At 39.3% G+C, this 25240-nt stretch overlaps 1 protein-coding gene across 1 annotated transcript in view; it reads right to left on the bottom strand.

The window, feature by feature from the left end:
* Positions 1 to 1084: 1084 nt before the first annotated feature.
* The window catches only part of elp4 (elongator acetyltransferase complex subunit 4), a 57921-nt gene continuing 33765 nt past the window's right edge, over positions 1085 to 25240 (bottom strand). Inside the window, exon 10 of the mRNA XM_044136826.1 lies at positions 1085 to 2764. Within this exon, the coding sequence (XP_043992761.1) occupies positions 2645 to 2764 (120 nt within the window). The 3' untranslated portion in view covers positions 1085 to 2644. The remainder of the gene's footprint in view (positions 2765 to 25240) is intronic.

Raw genomic sequence — 25240 nt, 5'->3', positions numbered from 1 at the left:
GTCTGCAATTAGTGGGAATCTAAATAATACACATCTTTGGGATGAAATGGTTTAAATGTAATTCTCACTCATTGTGAAGTCAGCGAGTTTCTTTAAAACAAAGTTCTTGGGCTCTTTGTGCTTTCAGATCCATTCTTTATTGAGGTGGGTTCATTTCGAGAGATCTTAACGCGAGTTCAAACCGCAGAGAACAGAAGGCGGCACTTAAATTCTCCGCGGTCTGTGGAAGCGAGCACAACAGCCAGAGTCTACGTGATAACGTGTTCTTGTTAAATATTACAAGCACGTAGGTTGTAGCGAAAACCTGGACCAATACATGTGGTGCATCAACGCAAAGTTTTCAGAAAAACTTAGCTTGGTTTATAAATGTTGGGCTTTCAAACGGAACTGCGGCGTAGTGCAGCTTAACCCAAAGGAAAGTGAGCTCTAACATAAAGCAACTTCTGGAAAACAGATTTGATAGGAGTCAAAAGGACATGAACAGCTGCTGTAAGGACACATTCATACACTCAGTCCTATATTACCTATTTGACACTTTTGTTGCAGTTGCATTTCAAAAGTTTTTTTTTTTTTTATAGACGTGAACAATTCTACAACTCAAATGTAATTTGTGTAATTATTTTTCTTCACAAAACTTAAAGCACAATTACAGCTGAGCCCAAGATGAATCGTGCTTCAAGAAGATTTAGTTTCTAAATTGCTTTCACTCACTCAACCAGGAAGTTTGTTGTTGAATAGAAATCAGACAAGCTTCAAGAAAAAGGAAAATGTCTGTAAAATGAGACGGTTACTAAGTTGTATAACTAGACCTAAAATATTTTGTGGTTATTGATAACAGAAAATATGTTACAAACCAAAAGCTACATGTGGTGATCTTGTTTAACCCACTGCTAAATCCTGGAAGAACCAATCAGGAAAACCTTGAAGTTTTACCCCCAAAAAATTGAAATCAACTTTACCCTTTATCATCAATAGTGTGGCCATAAATCCAACACCGCATAATTGAAACCATGACTTCGTTTAAAAACACATTTAGACTGAGAATGTGGAAACAAGCAAACTCAATCTGAGAGGAACGTACACAAACTGAATGCCACATTTATTCATTGCAGGGTGAATTACTCTTTGAATAGCCGGTTGAAAATTGAGGCAATGTCGCTGTGAAACTGGAGTGCAAACTGCCATAAACTAATTCGTAAAAAGTTCAAATTAGCCAACGGCTCGCTTAGGGTTGGGGGAAAATGCAAAAGAAAAAAAAAACGAAACAAGACACATGAAACATTATGACGACTTTGTCAGTGAAGTTGAATTGCAACCACTTAAACGTGATGCCAAATCTTCATCATATTAGACGGTTTATGTATTTTTTTTTTTGTATTCATGGATAAAAACCAAAAGATGTTTGTTGATAATCTGAAAATCAAAGAACAGCAAACCAGCACAGAATGTTTTCAGGTCAAACAGTGGAGCACAAAGACGCAAACATTAAAACATTACAAAACTATTAATTAATTAATCTATTCTCCTGCAATTCACTTTTAATGTGTATCCATTATATGTTCATCCATCTGTCCCTGGTGGGGTCGCCAGGGTTCAACAGGCGAGAGGTGGGATACGTTCTGGACAGCTCGCCAGTCCAACCCAGTCCTTCATATGTCATTACAAAGTATTAAACAGAAGTACCATAAAAATGACCAGTGTGTCCCACAAGCTGCTCTGAACACACGTTGCAAACTGTCACCCATTCTGCCAAGTTTCAACAGGCAAAAAGATTCAAAGTGGTGTCAGCTTCCAACAAAACAGAAAACAAACATAAAACATTTAATTTGTATGTAACTGTTTGACCTAATTTGATCTTTAAAGCTCATCCATCAAACACAGCACATGAGGTGTGACGCCTGCACCCACTCTGCCCACATTCCTATTGTTTCAGCTCTGCTGAGACGATGTAGATGCCGCTCACCAGCAATGTCTCTGTGGATTAGACTGGAGCATTTCTATATAAACCTGAACCCAGTCAGGCAGACCAGAGCGCCGCCATTCAGGACGCTCCTCAGAGTTGAACCAAAATTCAACAGAGAGACCATGTTGGGTTTTGTACACTTGTTCTCTTCTTTAATTAATTTCACAAGAGCACATTGCACTGTCCCAGAACATAGATTGTATTTGCAGACCGATTTAAATGGTGGAACAGCACAGCAGATGCCTCTTGTTTGTAAAGAAAGCCAAGAACAAAGATAAATTATTCAATGTTTCCCAAGATGGAGAATCTGTAAAGGCTGTAAAATATTTCATGATTACACTGGCGGCAGAGGCAAGCTTTTGTGGGCAACAAAAGTAAAAAGAAACAAACTTTGTCTTGTAATTGAACTTTTTATGACATTCAAGATGATTACTATTTAACAAGCGAACAAAATCATGACAACTTAATATATTTGCGTAAAAACATTAAACGGAAACGATAAATGTGTTTGCTATGAGCAGAGGTGTTGTGGATGTTTAGATCTTCACCTCTGGCTGCCCTGGTTGGCAGGTGGTAACGGCTGGCTGCTTCATCGCCGTTGACATCACCTGAACGAGGCAACAGCCCGGTTGCCGCGGCAAAGAGGGCAACGGCCACGGTGATTCAGTCTTTGGTTTCCTGTCAGAAATCCAGGTTTTTGGTGCCGGAAGCGCGGGAGCCACAGGCAGAAGCCACTCCGACAGGCTCCCCCCTGCTGACACGGCTCACCGTCTCGGATAAGTCCGGAGGCAAATGCAGTCGCTAGGAGAGAGGCACAGAGAGAAACGGAGCGTTAGAGCACAAACAGTAGCAGTACAGTAGATCAGCATACAGTAGGTGGTACACTCCAGTGGTGCTTATTCACAGAGAGCCATGTTGGGTTGAAATTGCATTAGATGCTTCAGCACTCCCTTTAACACTGGCAGCATCGAGGAAATCTGCTACCTTGCTGCTAAATGCTTCAGAGAGCTTCAGGTCTGTTACACCTCACAGCCAAAAAACTGGATGTGTACCAGTGTGTCAGATTTTATAGAACAAAAAAAAGATAAATAGTAAAAAACAGGAGAGAGGGGAGAAAATGTGTGATCTGGCATTAAAGGGTAATAAGAACCCAGATGACTGTTTTGTGCTGGTAATGTTTGCTTTGTCTTTAAAACTGATAATTCTGTTGAGTTCATGCCAAAGTTGCAATCAGGTGCTTTAGCCATTTTGCAGCGGAGCTCTTCTTTACTTAACGCACAATAACATTAAGAGGTCGAGGAGGTACACTTGTTTAAAGCATACAGTGGAAGGGCCACACTTCCAAGCTCTCACCAGAATGAAGTAGAAAGGCCGTCAACGGACCACAGCGAACAGAGCCCTGAAGGGCCCTCGAATGCCTGAAAGGAGGTGAAGTATCTTCCAAGTCAAGTGTGCCCCTCTCCCGCCTCCCCTCCCCCGGCAATGGTGTTGAGTAGCACGTTGCTCGAGTGTCTGTCAAGGAAGTTAAATCAGAACGCTGCCATTCTTTGGGACAAGAGAGGTTAAACCCTGTAATTTGCCCTGAAAGAATCTGCTATGACATCTGAAACCCTCTGGTCAAAGCCTGCGCTCTCTCCCACCCGATCCCAACCAGCTAAAGCTTCCCTGCCCGCCACATCCGCATCCCCTCCAGACATCCAGCTTTACAGGAGAGCCCTTCCACTCCCCAAAGATACTTATCTTTATTCTAAATGACTAGGTGTTTGGGTACGGGGTGTAGAAGAGTTTTACTAAGAGATAAACCGCAACCACGTAATGTTCTTCACCCCTTAAGGGTATGCAACTTCCAGCCACTATTCAATTTTGTTTTTGGAAACACCTGACTTTGTTGTACTATCACTGATACTATTGTCTGATATAAAGGCTTGAGTTCCTAGTGATGACATTAAACAACTTAGAGATGCTCAAATGGTGCTTTTCTTAAATTATAGCATGTTTTGGAAAAAAAAAGACAAGCTGTGATTTTTGTGCGATTTGGTGCGAACTTAACTGAGTTGTCCAGAAAGGTAGTTGGACTCTAAAAAGGTAATTTTATATAAAGAGTAACAATCCTTGCAGCTTGAGGATCTGATGAAGCTATGACAGACGGATGGAGGAAAAAAAACACACTGAGCAATGGGCAGCTAGTATACAAAGGCCAAACATATCCTTGGAGTTCAGCCATGGGTAATTCCTTCAGTACGGGGCTCCAACACATCGCTTCCATACTCAAATTTCTAGACATTTTTCTTTAGCTTTTATAAGTTTTTCTGGAGATTTGATTAAAATATAATTATCATGATTTTGTTTGCATCTTATTATTACCACTAATAATTATAAAATGCTGAAATTAGCCTTAATTATTTTAAGTGTGGGGCCATTTAACTGGTTTTGTAGCATCAGGGACAAATTTGGATCAGGTCTCCATGAAAAACCTTGAACTCTTGAAACTAAAATTGAGTTTCTAAGAATAAATGCAGATTCTTCAAGACACAGTTTGGAAAATTTGGTATGTTTACGTTAGAAAAATTTCCTAAAAATATTATTTACTTTTCTGTTTAATAATGAAAGTTCATTTGAACTTGAAATTAAAACTCTCTAGAGACCAGCGCACTGCAATGAAACCCCACCGAAAACCTCCAGGTTATTCCACCAAATATTGATTTCTGAACTCTTCCTGAGTTAAAACATTAGCATTGTTGTCTGTAAACAAATATGAATTTGTTTTCTTTGCATTATTTGAGGTCTGAAAGCTCTGCATTCTTTTGTTATTTTGACCATTTTTGATTTTCTGCACATAAATACAAAATTTTTGCTTTGTATTTTGGAGACATGCTGTCAGTAGTTCATAGAATAAAAGAACAATGTTAATTTCACTCAAACATTTACCTATAAAAAGTAAAATCAGAGAAACTGATCATTTTAAGTGATCGCCTGTTTTTTTTCCAGAGCTCTGTATGCAAAGAGAGGGATTTATTTTGGGTTTTGTTTTTTGAGTAACGCTTTGCGGGGTTAGCAGATGGAGTAAGATAATGTATGTTTTTGCCAAAGAAGCTTAGAGATTTGGAGAGAACCTGTAATTTATCTCAAGAAAAAGGTAACAAGTGTAAGGCAAAAAACATGAAGATCTTAGAAAGACAAAGTTTGTCTATGATCTTCCCACCAACTTCATTCCAAATGCACACAAACGTCTATGGAGTCATCTGGAAGCCCTGCTTTGCTTCTATCCCTGCCAACCCTCACCTGGGTAACCTTTCGTGTCTTCAGCTCACTCGAGTGTGATTGAAAAAGAAAAACAATGCATTGATCAAGCCTGGACTCAGTCCTGCTTAGTGCACTGCAGCAGAAACATGGCACAGAGAGGAATGGGGGAGAAAAAAAAAAATCAATCACATATACATCACCCTCACTGGGTGAGTTAAAAAATAAATAAAGAAAAATAACTGCTGTCTCTCTGCCACGGGCCTGCCTCTCTTTGGCTCTGGGCTTTGAGAACCCACTGAGCATGTGCAGAGCGAAGGTCAAAGCAATCCAGAAGTGAAGCTCCGCTCCTCTAACCTTTGAGTTCAGGGGCAGAGGGGAACAATCAATGGCAACATCAAAGTTGGAGGGAGGAGCAGACAAAACCAATCGATCGGTTTGGCACACTGAGGGAACAGGGAGCCTTGCAACAGTCAAAAACCATCACATACATCACTGGCAGCCGAGATATGAAAACTTATTTTACACTACCTTCCAATCCAAGTGCATGAATTTCAACACCAGGGAACATGAACAAATTAGCATGATCGTGTTAAGATGTTAATACCAAAACCAGGAAGCATTTTTAACAGAAGTACACATTCCCACAGATATAGATCCAATAGATATAGATGAATGGGGCTTAGCAAAAGGCTCAGAAAGACTTTGGTTAGAGGCTCTGAGTCGGCTTTCCTGTGACTTGCACACTCCATGATGTAAACAAGGACATCCGGAAAACCCTCAGAGGCATAGCGGGGTGGATGTTTGTGTGAGATCTTTTCTCTGCTGCCTGGCAACCTTAGTGAGGGTGGAGAAAGAAGGGAGAGAAAAAAAACGAGTTGGGGGTGGTGGCGGGGCGGTGGTGGGTGTCAGATGGGAGTGGACGGCGGGAAAAAGGACCACTGGTTGAGCTGCATTGATTAAAAGCATGGGGGAAGAGAATGTGAAAATGGATGTGTGCCACAATCTAAGTGGGATTGTGTATATAATGTCACTGCTGCCTCACCGGTGGTGGTCAGGGGTATTTCAGCTCTGCTCCCAGCCAGAGGGGTTCGAGCCATGCTGGCAACAGGGCGAGGGGCGACAAAGCTCCAAACGAGCGCTAAGCACTTCATATGAGCCTCGAGGGCCGGCCCACAGACTAGCTTAGCCTAAGAGGGTTACTGATATCTACAACATGCAATACTTTAAGAGCATCAAACATAATGATTTGTTGAATACAACAAATCATTATGCTACTGGTTTCTAACATAGCTTCGTTTGTAACTATGCATGACTTATGGGGCAGCAAAGGTATAATATTAAGCTATTTTTCCAACATGGAGCTACAAAGGAGAATAAAACTCAACACCATCAAAGGCATTCCTCTGATGCTAACAGGTTGCTAATGAATGGAGTATTAGGTGCTAATTTAATGAGTCATTTCTTCCATAGAGTTTTGGCCACACTTTCAAATGGCCCGTGTCACTGTACAGCTTAGAAGTATGGGAAACCCAACACCTTGTTGGAACACATGACCACCGCCGTGGCTATTCCAATCAGATTAGCCGTGGGTGGAACATGCACATGGAAGTGACACATTTACCTTCAATGCCACTACAACACAATCCCTGCTGAGATGCAGTCACTATTTTCATAAGCTCCACTGAGTGAGCGACATAAAAGTTGGTAGATTTACACTAGAAATTGTGAGCAAGCAGTTTGACTCCATAGTGTAATAAATAAAAAGAGAAACGCCTGATGCTGTCCTGATGCAGAGCAACACAAAGTACAGAATCCTAAGCAGCTTGATTTGGCCATTTCTGCTTCCCTAAGCGACACAGCTGCAGCGCAGCTACTGTAAACTAATATGTCTGACCCTGACGTTGGGTCAGCGTCCTCTATTTCAAGCCCCATTTCTACAACCAGCTAAGGGTCAAAACAGCAGCAGAACGTTTCATGGCTAAAAACTGGGTAGATATTTCCCAGACTTGCCTCCCCGTTCATCCGCTAAACCAGCTAAATCACCTCCACAGAACCATAATCTCCTCACACCTCTAAAGTTACACCTTACTGTGTGGGAAATCATTTGCTGAATCTACAGAGACGCACAATGACGTCTCACTGACTATGACACACAACATAATGAGGTAATGTGATTGTTTATTTAAGACACAAACTATCATTAAATTTACGATGGCAATTTCAGAAGATACTTCCGCTGCCCTGCCTGAAAAAGAAAAAAAACAAAAAAACTTGGGACAAATCCCATCACTTCTCTGTAGTAATTCTAACCCACCTGCACTGAACAAAGACTCAGAAAACCTCTTTGTGGCAACAAAGAGTGAAACACGACCCTCAGCTGCAGCCAGAGAAAAACCTGTTCATAAGAAAGGTCTTTCTAATTCACACTTCAGTTTAAACGTTCTTTCTGCCATTCATCTCTTATCATTTATTTAAGTTTTATTCATTAAGTTATTTTTAACATTTGCGCAGGAGCACTGTTTGTCCCCTACCCCTAATAATACGTTAAATTGACAGCTTTGTAAAACAACAACCAGGGAATACTTTGAGTCCATACTTTGGAGCGATTATGATTTCTCCAAGAAAAGTGCCAACAGACCCAACATGCCAAGTCTAGCATTATGTTAGACAACAGTATCTCTGTCCTGTTGGTGCAGGCAGGTGCGACACACTGAGGAGCAACAACTTGCTCCAAAACTGAGCCAGGATGGACCAAGGGAAAAATAAGAATCAGCATTGACCAACAGAAAAAAACCTCAAATATTCTGTTTTATAGAATTCAGTTCCCAAAATCTGGACTGTTAGTGCAAAAGATGCAAAGGGTACAATGATCATACAAATGCATGCACTACCAGTGATTTTGACAGAGAAAACTTTGTTTTCTTCATATTCAGTGGAGTCACAATATTATTAGATTTTTAATTGACTTATTCAAGTTCTATATGGTCTTTCATTGCTTAGTTTTAGTCAAAATAAAATGGACTTAAATCCATCTATTCCAGTATTTTCACCGAGGCCACAACTCCACCTCATCATCAAACTTTGGCAAATGTCATATCTGTCCTAATATGATTTTTATCCTATTTATTGGTTAGTTTTTTTTTCTTTTTGCAAAATCAATGCACTTACTGTTCCACTAAAATCGTAGTTGTATTTTACCATACAATGCATAAGGCTCCATATAGTGAAATCGGGGTTTTAAACACCTAATTATCCTCACAGAAATGATGGTTTAAACTTGCATATTACTATATTTTCACCTCCACAATTTGATGTTGACAAGCCTACTGCACACACTTACAGTAGAAGCACTTTAAATCTTGTGCTGTTTGAGTTGAAGGAAGAATTGCCCAAAACTGCGCTGCAGCTCTTCTAATATTTCTCTTCGGTAATGTGGTGATAGTCACCTGCCCACCAGGTCACCTGCCGCCTGATCCAGGATAATCTGAGAGGCAGGGCACACAGACAGTCAGGCGGACTGACAGATAGACAGATACAGACACAGGCTCCTCATCTCTTCCGCTTCACGGCCTAATGAATCTGACAGAGTAGGCAGCAGGCAGGCAGAGGGATGAGTAAGCATTTTGGGTGTAATTATATTCCCAAACAGAGAACGGAGGGGAAGGGACTAATAAGTGGCTGAATTTCATTAGAAGTGAGCATGTCCAAACAGGAAATTGATTAGCTGACAATATTTCAAAGTTGTTTTTTTTAATACCTAATGGAATGCCTGTTCGTGTTGCCTTTATTAGGTAGCTCCTCACTTACCCTTCACGCTCCACAGGCTGATAAAATGCAGCATTTGATATTATCTGTCACGTTACTAAACATGACACGCATGGGAACAGGCAAGCTCTGGGTTGTTTCTGAATAACAAATGGACAAACGAGGGCCAAAGTGTAACTGCACTGTAATACAACAACTTGACTTGTTATCTCAGCCATCAGTGTCTTCAACTAAACACTCCTCTGGGGTCCTCGGCTTGGTCCTGTCAAGCGCCTTGACAGGAAAATGCAGCGTGGGGCCATTTTGTCTCTTTTCAGTTCAGTTTTGTTTCTTTTTGCAGGGCGGTGTTGGTACAGACCGTGGGCGTTGAAGGGTGGGGGGCACGCTGACCCTCATAGCAAAGGATAGTAATAGGAGGGCGGTTAGTTGGCATTTTGGATGTGGGCACAACCATGGAGTGCTGGTTTGCCCCCCTGGGGTGACATGGCGCCTGGGGAGAAAAGGGAGTGGGGTAGAGGGCGAAGAGTACAAACATATCTAAGTGCTGCCTTCACTAGAGATAGGCCCATAGCATAGAGCACGGCCGCACGGGTTATGACAGCATGTCTGGGGGACCTTTTGTGCCCTCCACCCCTCAAACACATTTCGCCCCTCAGACCATGACTCTGTTACAAACGTCCTCAGGTTAAGGCACCGCTGACACTTTGTAAAAGATTTTTTACAGTTTTGCTGATGCTGTGGTACAAAAAATCACACTTTTAGCTAATCTACAGCCTAGGGGTTATTTGTAAAATAAACAAACTGATTTGCAGCTTTGCAGGGTTAATTGAAATTTTGCTTGGTTTCAATTTAAACCTAGAGCTGCTAGCTTAGGTTTTGGGTGAAATCTCACTTTGCCAATTTGTAACGCCATTTTATTGCCATGCATTGCCATTTGGTTCATCCTTTGTTCCATTCTGTAGCCTTAACAAACTGTCTTGCACCAATGTACCTAACAATTACATGCTTTCCTCTTTTCATATAAAAGCATTTCATAAAAAAATCTTAAATCTCATACACATATTAATCTATTTGTACTATTTTTTTTAAAGTTTTCAATATAGCCTATTTCCATTTCTTGTTATTCTTATTCTCCTACAGATGAGATTATTCCAGCAAAATATGACAAATTATGACCTCAGATTATACCACAACTACAGAGTAGCCTGCAGAAAGATATTTACGTATAGATAGTATATTTCTCTATATAGATGGAGGAAAACATCTTCAAATCATTGGTTGTTAATAAATTGTCTCCGAAGTGACTATGAAACTGCTGCCTTGGAAGAATTACTTGGAAGACAGCCCTCTTTCAAACCTAAAAAGATGGGAACGACATGGCAAAATAATAATTACATTCTACACAAAAAGCATATTAATACATGCTGCGGTTTCATAGTGCATTATTTTCAGAACTGTTACCCTAAAAGTTAAAATATTCCCTTGAGATACCTTCTGCTGACGTGTTCTGCCACTACTACAGTCACAAAAAAGCAAGAACATTCCCAAGAATACCTTTTTCATGCATTATTCAACTTTTCTTCTGTATTCAGTCTACAGTGCACACTCTTGTAGAAAAAAAAAAAAAGAACAGACGCACACCCATTGCCACTCTCCAATGCGTGTGTCACACAGAGAGGTATTTACAACATGAGTGCACAATGCCTTCTTGTACATTGAGGATTTCCTAAACCCAGCTTTAGCTCCAGTAGAAAGTCCCTTTTTTCACCCATCATTTGTCCTGTGATAGAGTTCACGCAGTTTACAGGCATAACATTTGGCAAAGCGAAAGGTCGTCTGGAGGTTATCGTGTCGGGCCGGGTAAGTGGCTGACCGCTTGGGAAGGGTGGGAGGATGGAGCGACTCTCACAGAGGAAGTCTGCTGTGCTAGTAGGAGACCAGCACAGAATGAGATGAGGCAGGAATAAGACGGCAGCACAACGTGCGCCGTGTAAAAGGCGTCCAGTGTCCTCAATGACAATTTTAAAACTGTCACCACAAGTATGTTTCAAATAATACCTTCTTTAACTTCCATGTTGCACAAGGTAGTACTGCACTGAAAGCAACAAGAAAAACACGACTGAATTCCAGATTGTTCCCATGCCAAAGACGAAAACCAACGTTCTTCTTTATATGTCTGACAACGTGAAATGTAGAGTAAGATGAGAAAAAAGTAATTATTCACATGAGTCAGGACTGCATTGGTATTGGCTCAAATGTAGTCTTGCAAAAGCTTCATACAAAAGAGATGGCATAAAATAAAAAAATATATATATAGAAGAAATTAGGTACATTTCTAAGCAGATATCCAAATTTACATAAAGTGGCAATAAAATATTTCAAGGTAGGTGAGGTTATAAATTCATAAGACTTGCATCTTCCTCGCTAAAATTTAACTGATGTCGCAATAGTTTTGCTGTCACAGAAGGTGTGGGTCTACTTTTGTGCGTCAGTGTCTCTTAGTCTGCAAGGATGAATAAAAGGGGTTGGGAATAATCCATCACTAGTTGATAGTCCTCACAAAAAAAGAAGCCCTTTTGCTAAAAGGAAGGCCCTTGTGCGGACAAAGACCACCATACTTGGGACTTCATAGGACCCAGCTGAAAAGGTGTTGCCCAGAGTAACCTCATTCACATTAACAGGCATGCTGGCCAAAGCCAGTCATTACTGCTGACTTGGACCAGCCGGGCCACACATAGACCAGCCTAAAGCCTCAAAGGCCATTCACTTCTCATCAGCCCACAGGCAAACGGCCTGAACTCTGCCACTGAGGAGCATCAGGAATTGTTACTGACCTATCCGGGTGTCTGTCTGAGAGACATGCATCTTAGAGAATTCAATATGTGTAGGTTTCATGGGAATATACATATATGTCATGTTTAAATAGTTAAATTAGGTATGTATATAGAAGGACAGATGGGTAGACTTCTCTGCCATCCCTTCACGTCTCTGGTGCACACTGACCCGTGTTCACCATTTCAAAGAACCAATGACAAGAATATGATACTGGAGTGTTGGACTCAAGGTCTGAGACCTGAACTCATTCTTAAAAGTCAACACAAGAATCCACCCATTTTCAAAATCTTAGAGCTTTAACTTTACAGGAAAATGTCTGAATTCAAACAGCATCTAAATTTTATAAATTGTAAATCTTTTATTAGATCAAACACAATGATTTACTTACAATCTAATCTAACCCAAATGTATTTTCAAGATTAGCTTTTGTTCTTGTCTTCATATTTCTGTATTCTCCTTGGTTCTTGGACACATAAAAACACTCAACTGACTGGATTATAGTTCTGTTCTTTTATAGTTCTGAACAAAATGTTTTCCACCTTTTATTTCCTAATTTTCTTCCAGTTTTCAGAAAGTTGTTTTCTATTTACTTTATTTCTATTCTTGTTTTCTGTCTATTGCCTTCTTGTCTTGCACAACCAAACACTTCAACTATTTTTTAATTGAACCTGGTTTTATTTTTCCATTGCAACTGAAGTCATCTTTTTTTTTTTTTTTTTTTTTTTTTTTAGGTAAAATTAAGATGCAAAATAATGCCTTATGTAGATTTTTCATAAACCAGATGAAATAAACTTTAATTTTAAAAATACCTTAAATAAGCACATTTAAGCAAAAACATGATGGTGATCCTTAAATTAACCAAAGACAGTTTTTTACATTGATTTTTATTTGACCTTCAAAAATTCAATAGGTAATTTTTTAATGACTTTTTGAACAGAGGTTTAGATTGAATTGTCAAGATACAAACATCATAACTTTGTGTCCTTTTCAGTTAATGCCAAAAAATATTTAAAAATTGTATTTGGTTAAACAAAAAAATTGCAAAATAATAATACCAAATAACTAAAAAGCATAGTCGAATTCAAAAAGCATAAGGTTCCAGGTTTTGTGATAAACTTGAGGTGTATTTGGTAATTACATCAGAATACCAGAAAACATGGCAAAACGCTGATGAGTCTGTGTTTAGTTTCCAAGAACAGACTAGAGTCAGTTACAGAAGAAAAAAAAAAGATATTAAATACTGAAACTTTCAGTCACTAATCTGTTTCTATCCTGGTTAAGAACCAGTGTTGAATCTCTGTTACAGCAAATGGTCTGAAAAGGTGTTGCCAAAGAAATGGGAACCAGGTGCAGTGCAGGACAAGTTGACAGAGCGATCTTTGAGGCAGGCGCTGAGGGTTCACTTCCTGAACTTGAGAATTTTGCAGTATGTGTAAATATGTGCAAATGTTGAATGCGGAGGTACTTTTGAGTCAAATATAGTATTAATGCAAGCATGTGTGCGTGTACGTTTGTGTATGCAAGCATAGAAAACATGAGAAACCTTTCAAAATGAGATTCAACATTTTAACATTGCAAAGTAACATTTGAAAAGGAATTTTAAAAATTAGCATTACAAGAAAAATAAATGGCACATTATGATGCAAATGTATGTGATTATGGAGGAAATGTGCAAACAGAAAAAAAAAACCAGCATTGTAAAGCAAAAATAAACCAATACGCGCTAAACTTTTCCTGTAAAAGTCAAGCACTAGTTTTGTATTCTGTACACAAATAGCAAAGAGCATTCAAAGTCACTGTGTAAATATATTTCTCTCTCTCCACCACATTTACCCTCCCTCCACTCTCCACCACCTCCACCTCTGTGTTGCTCTCCAGTACAATCCCTGTGGGCAGGTGGTTGTGTAAATTTAGCCACAGCTAGGTGAGGTGCTTCCTGGGCAGACTGTTGGCAAAGCCACCTTTAGGGTGTTCAACATGTCAGAGGGAATGAGACATCACCTCGGCTGCCCTGTCAAAAAATTCACCACCTTCCATTTCCTGCATAACCCCTAGGTCCTCGGAGCAATCGGGGGTGATGGGGGAATTCTTGTTTTGTGTTTTCTAATTTAGCCTGAAACACACCAGCCATTACTTAACCCAGAGCGCTGGCTGAGTGTTAATTGTGAAGCATTACGAAAGCTATTAAAACAGTGAGCCAGGGCCTGGGGAGAATGCACGCTAATGTCAAAAATCAGAGAGCCAGCACTAAATGCATAGTGTACCTTGATTGTGACCCCTTTCAGAGGTAAAACAGTGGAGAATGCTTAAATAAACAGGAATCACACAAACATGGTAATAATTCACCTTTGAATAGTACAAGCCTATTGTGAATAGCAAAGAGGTATCCCATAACAATAAGTTTTCATTTGCAAATGTGGGAAAAAATGAATAGAAAAAGTCTAAGCATTCAATCTACTTACAAATGTATAAAAATCAAGAATCAGCAAGAATATTTATGATTTTCACAGTCCGTGTGTTTTAAAATGGCTTCTATATCACCAATGTTGGGTGAGACATAGTAAACTGATTTGATGCACAGAAAAGTTTTTGTAATTTTAGTATAAAGACTGTAGATTCTGAATTAGAGATATTTTTTTATTAAAAATCTCCTAGAGGTGGCAAAAGTTTATTTTTTTAAAACAATATTAATTGAAGAAATTATAAAAAAGTAATCCCTAGTCACTGCTTTATTTAGTTGCAAAGATTTGGCAAATATTTGTATTTGTAATGCAATTTGCAACACATTTCCAATGTGTAGAGCAAATTAAAAATGCAATATATTAAATAAACTGATGGTTAAATGAAGGAGAAAAACTAAAATGTATGACAGCTTTTTTCTATATTTAGTACTTAACTGTAAAGTGGAGGAGTAAAACAAAGTGTATGAACAGAGATGGATACAGAACATTGATGATATGTACAGAACAAAACTAGAAAGCAGTTCAAATGTTACCATCAGCTTCTTCCTTCAAGTTGGGCATTTTGCTGGGAAATGGGCGGCCTGCCAGATTGGGGCCAAGTCAGAGTTGTCAGGGGATTACAGTTCTGCCTTGCTCACTGCAGGGGGTTCGGAGTGGGCCTCAATTACCCTGCAGCGGCGTGTTTGATTTGGCCCGGCACATTTGGGGACAGACCAAAAGCTGAATAATGCACCATTAGCAACTCCAAATCCTGGCCCAAAATGAGTCCACTTATGCATCACATACAGTAATTGTGTGTCTATCAAAGGCTGGCAGGTCCACACCAATTACCCCTGATAATAACAACAAGACAATGTACGCGTCATATTATCTACAGAACACCTGTAGGCAACCACACACATGCAAGTCTTCCTGTTTAAAACTTTTAAGCTTCATTCAAAGTCTGGCATAAAGAAGTGGCTACTGAGTGTTCAAAGAACCAAAATGACACAGTCAGAAAATATGAGAAATTAAGAAGTGAGGGAGAAAGAGCACGTGGAGAGACAGAGACGCGGAGTTCCCCCTTCTTTGGCTACAGCAGAGCTGTGCAATTGAATTTCACAGGGTATAAGGCAGCAAATGGCATGTGAAGGCTGAGGCATCAGACGGTTCCTGCCACACACACACGCAGACGGATAAGGGAGGTGTAAGTGACATCATTAGGTAACACTGCAGGATATCGGGGGCAGTCTAGGGCTGGCAGGAGGCTATGGGAACCAAAGGTCCTCCTTGAGCTCCTTTGAACAGCCACTGGGTCTGATATACATGCACTCACAAACACGCAGGGAGAATCACTTCTGCAAACACTGGCTGCAAGACAAACAAGGACTCGAGGTGGAGACAAGAAAACGACTGAGCACTGTTTTCACTCCCCGCCCACAAACACAAGCACATCAGCACACGCAGACGTGCACGCATGTACACAGCACTTCAAACCGCAGACGCCTCATTGAGGTATCGGCCCCAGCGATTGTGTTTGTCCACCTGAGTATGAAAGAGCCATTCTGGCTGGCATTGAGGAGGCAGTAGTGTGGTACCTCTCAAGCCGGAGCCCAGCAAGGCTACGTCTGTCTCAGGCCTCTCAGGGAAGGGAGCAGCCAAGTGTGGATGCACCTCATTACCTCACTCATCCACACACCAATTACCCCTAAATAAATACACCCAGCCCACAGGCAGCAACAATGACATCTAGCCTGAAAGAGAAGAAAGGATGCTGTTCAGAAAGCATTTGCACGCACAGAAAAGTGCTGCTGGATAACGATGAAGAAAAGAAGTAGAGAGAAAGGAAGCAAAAGGAAGAACATGCAGGGGGGGCTCTGAGTCTTTTGAAGAGCTCAAAGATGAAAAGGAGAAGGAGAAAGAATGAAACAAACACAGAGCAAGCAGAGTGAAGTGATTCAGAAAATGATAATTTCTTGCTAAATTTCACCCAACACATCCGCAAATTATTGTTGTGGTGGGGGAGGAGCAAAGTTGAATTGTTTTAATGCACGCAGCCATGAGATAGCTCTGCTGCAGACTAAAGTGGTGATCGCTCTTAGAGCATATTTACACATATTTACATGCAAGACAAACCGCTTGGGGTAATGGAAAGTGTGATTTGTCCGAATAACCCAGGTTAAAAAGAATGCAAATTCTTTCGGCCTCCTAAACGAAGGCTATTTAGGAGGCCATGGCAGGTGCTCTGAAACAAAAATACAAACAGTTGCACACCAAATAAGAAAACTTTATGTTGAAAAAATGGGGAGCAATTTCTAGTGCCAGAGTGCAAAGATGATGTTTCTGTAAAGGTTTGTGGCAGAGAAAGGAAGACAGATGTGTTTTCTAGGAAGGGAGGTACAAATGAGGAGAGGAAGCCAAGAGATCCTTCATAGCCCCTACACCTCCCTCCATGTGGGTTCCTTCTGCATGAGTGACTCAGTCATACCTGGGGGACAAAATGGTCTCTCTCTCTCTCTTTCTCTTTTTCTGCTTGTCTCCATCTCTGCCCCAGTTCTACCCTTCCTCTCCCCTATCAGTGCTGTGACTTTTGTAAGCCAAGCCTGGTTTTTATGTCTGCCGCCATGTGGAAAATAATCCAGAGACAAGACTTTAAGATGCTCTCTATACAAAAAATATACAAAATATACAATAAAAAACAAAAAAAACTAGCTGCCACAAAGTCGAGCTTGTTCGCTGTATTTACTGGACTCCACCATAGCTGCACTTCCTGGGTGCCTTCCTTTCCCAGGAGATATCTGGGTTTTCCTGTAAGAGCTGTTACCAATGGACCTGACTGCTTAATAAGCATAAGAGGATGGAAGAATGGATGGATAGATGAATGGATGGATGCAGGGGTATCTGGTAAAGATATGAAAAACTTCTTCATAAAACACCTGAGAAGTCGGGTGATGGGTGGGACTGTATAAATCTGGTGTGGTGTGATGGGTGCGTGTCTCAATATGCACTTCCTGATAGGCTGATTTCCCTTCAGCAGAATGCCAGAGCACATCCTCAACTTGAACATAACCCACATGACCAAAGTAGGGCTGGTTTACCAGACCAGAGGCAGATTCCTGATTAACTGAAACAACGGCTGGGAACGTGTCAGTTTTCCACCCTGTTGATTCGATGTGATGAACAGAACTTGATGGATTGAATGGAAGTGAAGGGAGCAGGTTTATTAGGATTCCTTCCTTTTGGAAGTCTAATTGATAGAGAACTCTGCACAGGTCGGGTGCCACAGGTGGGTGGAGTAGCACTGACATGCCGTGGCAGCATAGTCAGGATTCCTCAGCCCTTCACTGGAAGCAAACTGCATGGGAAACTTAGGTTCTGTCACACACAACAAAACAGGTAACGCCTGTGAAGACTTTCTACTAATTACTTTGTCTTTTGTATATATATATTTTTTTTCCTGTTCCTGGTATTCACACAACAAAGGTCCTGTATTTTTCAGTTTGCTTAACCATACAACACCACACACTAAACCACGCTACAATTATTTTCTATGAAGATTTTGAATTCTGCTATTGTTTGTGTACAGTAATATGTGATAATTTTTTTTTGTTGCTAATTTTCAAGTGATTTCCTCATTAAAACTCAAAGATAAAGCTTGCGTGACTTGCTAGATTTCACACACTTTGAGGAATGCAATAATACATCCACTAATACTTCCCTATCTGTACCCATGGAAAACATACCGTAATCGTACATAAGGCATCATCTAGCTTTTGTTTGAAATTGTTAAAACATGCTAAGTGTGCAGGATTTACAACTCCAGGTAATATCCTCCTAGAACTGTATGGGAAGAAATCATGGAAACTCTCCAACTCCTGTGCTTTAAAAAGTAATCAGACAAACCTTTGTGGAGGTGCTGGAAACAGAAACATGTTTTTGTCTATTGTGTTGCTCTGCACTGGTCAAACCATATCTTTTTTTTTTTTTTTTCTGTACAACTTATGAAATTCATCTCCTGTTCCAGTAACAACTTTGGTGTCAGTCCTAGAAAAAGTTAATGTACATTTGCTAATTCTAAAAATCTTCAAAAATATACAATAAATGATATATTTAAGATAAGATTTAAACTGAAAACTTCACATTTTTCTCAAGATTGGATAAGCATGCATCCAATTACATTCTTTTTAAAAATAAAAAGCCTCTAAGCTAGAAATAAACATAAAACCTTAAATGTTGTGAATTTTTAGATTTAGAGGAAGAGTGAAGTTTAATAATGGATACACGATTTTCTGCTTGGCCACTGTACAATTGTAAAGGCAGATAGTAAATTGTCAATCATCATAAAAAACAGAATTTAACCCAATACAAAATTTTAAATTTAATTAACAACTTGCATTCATCCAAGAATTTTGCAAGACTGGAAAGTCTTAAACAAAATAAGAAAGAATTTTTGATTTCTTAAAATTTTTTATGCAAAAATCAATGCATAAAAAAGTTTAATTTACATCCTTGCGTGTGACAGATATAATAGTTTGCCTTTTGTTTTTGAACATTTAGAAGAATGGGCTATTCAGATTATTGTTCTAAGAGCGTAGTTAGATTCTAAAAAGCTAAATGTCAACCCAGATATACATCAAACAGCCTAGATATTTTTATATACAAATAAAAATGTTTTAGATTTATGTTTGAGTGGAAAAGCCCAAGTTTATAGCTTTTACATAGAAAGCATACAAACAGAAATGCAACTTGCAAATGTTGCAATGGTTAATTTATTCACTGAATACATTGTTCTCTACAATTATTGGCAACCCCTGATCAAGATTTGTACAAACCCAAAAATATATTGTTGCTAGAAAGTTAATGATGCCTCCCCTTTCATGCAGGTTTTACAACGGTTAACTTTAGAGGTTTTTTTAGTTACCAACAATCAGTGAGACAAAGATAAACCTGGGTCCTTGTCGAATTTTATTTGTCATAATTCTAGATGATTTAAATGTATAAATCTTTGCTCGGGTTGGAGACATGGACACGTTTGGGCAGATGGATTCTTTCCTACATTTCTTGACTCATATAAATTTTGACATATGTTACCTGAATTGTATAATTAGAAAATTACAATGCTTATTACAAAACTTGCTTCGGTGAGAGGACAATATACAAAGGCGGCAAAAGTTTTAAACCATCAGTTTTTAAATGTTTTGCTTCCCAGAAGCCAGACTGGTTAATTTCATTAACATTCCACAGGTCTATCAAACATTTTTGACTGCTCTATTTAAACACATTTTTGAATATTTTGAACAGTGTTGCGTATTAAAATAACATCACATAATAGCACAATCTTCAATAAGCAACACTATGAATTACATATTTCATTTTATACTAGCTGCATCCATTGGCGAACACACTTACTTCATCGGCCAAATCCCTAAATTAACACCTTTTTCAGTAAGAAGGCTCAATTTGGAACACATCACACCAACACCACAGCTGGCATTCAAGGGTAAAATTAATTACTTCAGATACATGTGCTTCCTCTCAAAGTGGCAGACTTATTTGCATTGAGGAACATTCAGCAGAAGTAATCGATGCACAGACAAAATACGGCCACCAAAATGACCCCGGCCCCATCTCAAAGTCTCCTCCCCATCCCCAAAGCCCTGACGGCTCAGCCATGCGTGCAGGAACAAACACAGGTAGCGCGAGCAAGTCTGACTGCAACAAAACACAAAAACATGAATGGGAAGCACTACAATGACGGGCTGGAAGCAGGACAATGGGCCCGGCATTAAACAAACGGCAAATCCCACGACAGGCTGCGGGAGTATGATACAGATTACAGGCACCTAGTCCCCGATGGGGAGCAAGGGAGAGCAAGAAAAAAGGAAACAATATTGCAATCTGACAGCTGACGTCTTCATATAAATGTATGAATTTACATTCCAATTAGAGGAAATTTACATCTTAATCACAGCGAGCAGTGTGTTGGTCCCCCGGTTAGTGTGCTGCTACGGTAATGAGGTGGGATGCCGCTGTGCTCTCTCATCCAGACAGCGATCTGTCAGCAGACGACACCTCCCTGTTATGAGGAAGCTGTACTCTTAAATGCAAGCGCCACCGCAATACGGTAATATTCATTGAAATCTGTCTTAAATACCAACAAGGTGTGGGACGCCACCCGAGGATAACGTGCCAAATATGGAGTTTGAAAAACATCAAACATATCTTAAATACAGCGCACTGAACCAGGAGTGTCTTTAACTGTCACTCAAGTGACAAGCTTTCAGTATTCTACGGTATTACATTTCTCATTTCCATACTAATAATAGGTATATTATCTTTAATGGCTTGACTTTGTTTTATGGCATTTGAAATGGATCATGAAGGAGTGTGCAGAATAACTTAAACATATCATGTAACAAGATCAGATGCTGCTAGCAAAGACAATCTGAATGTGTGATGTAGTGCAGTCAAACACCTTAGATTTGACTTGCCACCTAATTTGAATGTTTTTTTTTTTTCTAGGTACCTCTAAGTGTCCGTAGCAGACCTTTAGATGTAGCCAAAATAACTTGTGAAATAACATGTTGATGGCTTAGAGCCAGGATTGATTACATGGTAAGATTTGATCGCACTACATGTTTTTATTTGCTATTATTTGTTATTATCACACACTTTGCTATATTTGTCTACTTTTGTGTAAAGTTCCTGCAAGATTTTATTTTGTTTTTCATTCACACTATAAACTTGTGCTCAGGATCACTTTGTAATATTCTTTTACAGTGTCAAATGAAACCCATGGAAGACAGAGCTCCTGTTGGAACTTAAGCAGACTATTTCTCCAGCCGAGAAAGAAAATTAAGTGACTTAGCAGCCTGAACAAAAATGCAATTTTTTTTTTTTTTGCATTACATTAGCCTGATTTCAGACTAAAGTAATTAATTCTTACCAGTTTGCCTCCCTGCTCAAAGATGACTGAAATACATCAAAAGCTCTTCTTCTTATCTTAGTAACAACAAACAGCTAAATAGCTACTTAAAATAAGTTATTCTTCAGACTGATCCTGAAGCAATGTGACTGGCCAATATTGGATTGGTTGTGAAATCTATTGGTTTCTGAAACAGCATTTGATGAAGCTTAATAATTCTACAGTGAGATGAGTGGATTGAGCATGTGACAGTATCAACAATGCAGTTTTCAACAACATAAATCCTAAAGCCCAACTCTAAAAGGAAGAACTCAATGACTCAATACAGCGTGCGTGAACTTGTGGGGGAAACAAGAAAGTAGGCCTGCAGGAACGGTTGAAAACAAAGAGTAAAACCTGCTGTAAGAAGTTCTCAGTAAAGGTCTTAAAGTCTGTTTGCTGACACTTGTTGTGGTTTTTTACTCAATTAGCAGACAAGAGAGGCTGGTTTGAGGTTTTGAAATCAAAACCATAAAAACAAGCCTAAGGCCGGGAAAAATAATCTTTTTTAAACACGCTCAAGAAAAAGAAAGAAAGAAAAAAAATCTTGTATACTGACTGTAATTGAAACAAGCCACAAAGAGAGCCCTTTAAATTTTAACGTTAGTTTTCAAACTTGCTTGAAATAACTTCAATTGAGTGAAATCAGTTACTCAAATGGAAGTGCTGATTGCTGACAATGCAATCAGGAAGAGCAGATTAGCTGAAAACCAAACAGAAGAGCGCATAAATCATTTTAACACAGTCCTTCGCCATCTTCATGCTTCACTTTAATACAGAGATATGTGAACAAAAAAATTGGAGGGAAATGAGGCATGGCTTCTTTATCAGCTACCTCAAAGCCAATCAGACCCCTCTTGCCAGAGACACCGCACTAATGGCCGATATCTACGGGAGCAGCCTATTACTGGATACTGCCTGTAATTAAGACAAGTCAGATTACACCACGGCAAAGCATCTTCTCTGATATGTAGGCAGCCATTAAGTCCTGAAGAGGTAAAACATTTGAATGCTGCAGTGAGAAAAAAAAAAAAAAAAACATTTCATGTGCAGGGTAATCAGAGAATGTGTCCCCAAACATTCCATGGGGTCATTTGCAGGGCGGGGCTCAGATTCCACTGTCGGCCGCAGGGTTTTTCAGAAAGGATGTCAGAAAGCTAAACATAGTCCCTCTGGCCCTCGTCTTGCATATTCCGACATTTCAGATTAATTCCCAAAGCATCTACTTTACACTTCCATATGAACATCCAAACAGGCTGCTCGCCTTTTTGTTTGAGCACAGCACAGGGTGTGTGTGCAGCTCTAATGTTCACCACGATTACAAGTTCTTAAAACAGGGAGCAGCCAATAAGTTGCCAGGGTGAATTTGCGTCTGCAAGCAAATGAGGTAGAAGTAGAGGAGCACATTTCAGTTGAGTTCCTGAATGTTGAAAGAGCAGTGCTTCTAAAAAGATGAATGTAATTAAAAAGAGGAATGGAGGGAAGAAAGCAACAGTGAGTGAAAGAAAAACAGAGGTGAGAGTTGAGATGGGACCATGCTCACAAAGTAATGTTTGTGAGACTCACTGCTACACATTTTATTTTGAAATACTTGGTATAAATACATATTTCTTGCTTCCTATTGTAAAGTACAATACATCTAATGTGGTTATTTGCATTAAGCTGAGTGTATAGGTCTCTGCAGAACTTCAATAGAGCCACGTAAAAGACAAGTAGTGACTGCTGGACCTTAGGGGAAAAAATTATTATAATAAACGATTTCATGAACAGTGAGAAGAAAAACCAACATCTCTTAGTCTTTTCTTTCAACCGACTAAAAAATAATGTACTATACAAAATTCTGCCACTTTGTATCTCAAATATTTTCATTCTATTTTAGAAATAAATAATACATCAAATACAGATGGAACACTGATTAAGTTTGTGTAATAGCTACTTTATTTAAAGTACACAAACAAAATCGATCTCCAACACCCATCACTTGTATCCTTAGTAAATATGTCTAAAAAAACCCCTTTAAATTAACCAATAATTTACTGAAAAAAAATAAATCCTTCCTTCAATTTAGTTTGATTTATTCAGTGGCAAAATATTATTAGAAACAGAAAAAATCCATACATGTGTTGTACAATAATAGCTTGTCTAGATTTGGTTATGAATAACTATAAATACTTGCTTAGGGCAATTGTTGATCAAATTAGTAACTTAGAATAAAACTAGTCGAGACACTACTCGATTATCAAGAAAATAGCTAAATAGTTCATTCTCAAATATTGTTTATGAAGGCATATCTGATACATGCTTCAGTTTTAAAATAATAGAAGACGACTTACATCCAGCATTGCCGTTATTTGAAGAGCAAAATGCTATACATGTGTAAGATGAACAGAAAAAATCCAGCGTTTTTCTGTTTAAACAAAAAATATTGTTTACAAGCATCAGCGGATCACTGCGACTGACAACACCAGCATGAACTGGCTGTGTTTGTAGAACCTCCGTATTCATGTAACATAGCGGCATGAAAGAGAAAGAAAATGCCAATTAAAAAGATAAGCTGAACCTTACTAGACATTTGGTGTTAAAACCTCATTTTCCCTGAAATGAGACTTCAACAGTCCAAAAGCTATAATTTGCTTTAGCTGCAGCATGAATGGCCTGCTTTGTTTGGATTACTTGTAAGTTCTAAGGCATCAAGTAAATGTATGATAATACTTTCTGTTTCAAAATGGCGATAAAGAAAAAGCAAAAGTATTTCTTTCTAACACACAGTAAGGGAAGTGAAAAAGAAATTTCCAAAGATAAGGGTGGATTTTTGTGATTTCCAAGTCCCCATAACAACCAGAGGGTATTGACTAGTGGTCTGAAATGGATATGAGAAAAAAGCTTCTTCTACAAATACAGAGCTGTAGTTCGGTACACACTACTGAGACTTTAACCGGCACTGCAAGCTTTGGTCAAATGGAACTGACTTTTTCAGCAGCAAATACGCTAGTAGGATCTGGAGTAAAGTACACTGTGATGTGGAAGAATATCTCATCTCTATCATTAAGTATGGTAGGTTTTTTCTATTGTCCAAAGGCCATGGGGCCCTCATTAAAGTCCCTGACATCATAAATCAATTGAAATACCAGCACATTTTAAATAAAATCTGAGGATTCTACCAAAAATACTGAGCTGGTCCCAGAGTTGGTTTTCATTGGGAAATAATCCAAAAACATTGCCAAATCAACACAGCAATGCTTCACCAAGCACAAAATGTTTCCTCCGTTCTCAGGCTTAAGCCTTTTAGAAAAGAAGTCAGCTGAAGGGGAGAACCTAAATATTTCAGTATGAAATTAGGCAACCTCATTAAAACACGAATCTATTTTGATGGTGTTTGCATGACTTTTCTAGAAGAGCCAGGAACCGTGAAAGCAGCTGCAGAAACAAAACTGCCAGTTATAAAACCACCATCGATGTGGGCTATGGGTTTAATTTGAGGATATCAATATCCTAAATGCAAGTACAGGAGCATACAAAAGCAGGCGCACTGATGCCCATTCACAGAGACCGATGAAGCAGGCATACATGACATCCCCATTCAAACAGTCTGTGTAAGTGAGCGTACATCATCAGGCTATCAGATCACTTCCCTCTCCAAACACGAAGCCTTTAATAGATGTGAAACTGCAGGCCCTGATTCTTTTCACACCAGTGGGTCACAACCCACACAGATAAACAGAAAGCAAATGGTGACAGTGCAAAAAAAAAAGACAATAAAATGAATTCAACAGAAAGAGTAAATGTATTTATAATGATGAAGAAGATATGCATTATATTTTGATTTTGTTTCATTCAGACAATCCCTTCAGAGTTAACAGAGACTACAGTCATCTGAATTAAAAATAAATAAATTAAATAAAATAAAACAGACTCATAAGAATCCTCAGACTAACATATGGAGTAACCTTTGTGGCCTTCCGGGACTTGGGGGCGGTTCGACAAATTTGCGGGGGGAGTCTAACGCTCCAAGGACAGTAGGCACGCTAG

The sequence above is a fragment of the Gambusia affinis genome, linkage group LG02 (genome assembly GCF_019740435.1).
Source record: "Gambusia affinis linkage group LG02, SWU_Gaff_1.0, whole genome shotgun sequence".
Classification (NCBI taxonomy): Eukaryota; Metazoa; Chordata; class Actinopteri; order Cyprinodontiformes; family Poeciliidae; genus Gambusia; species Gambusia affinis.
This window is presented reverse-complemented; position numbering and strand designations above follow the sequence as displayed.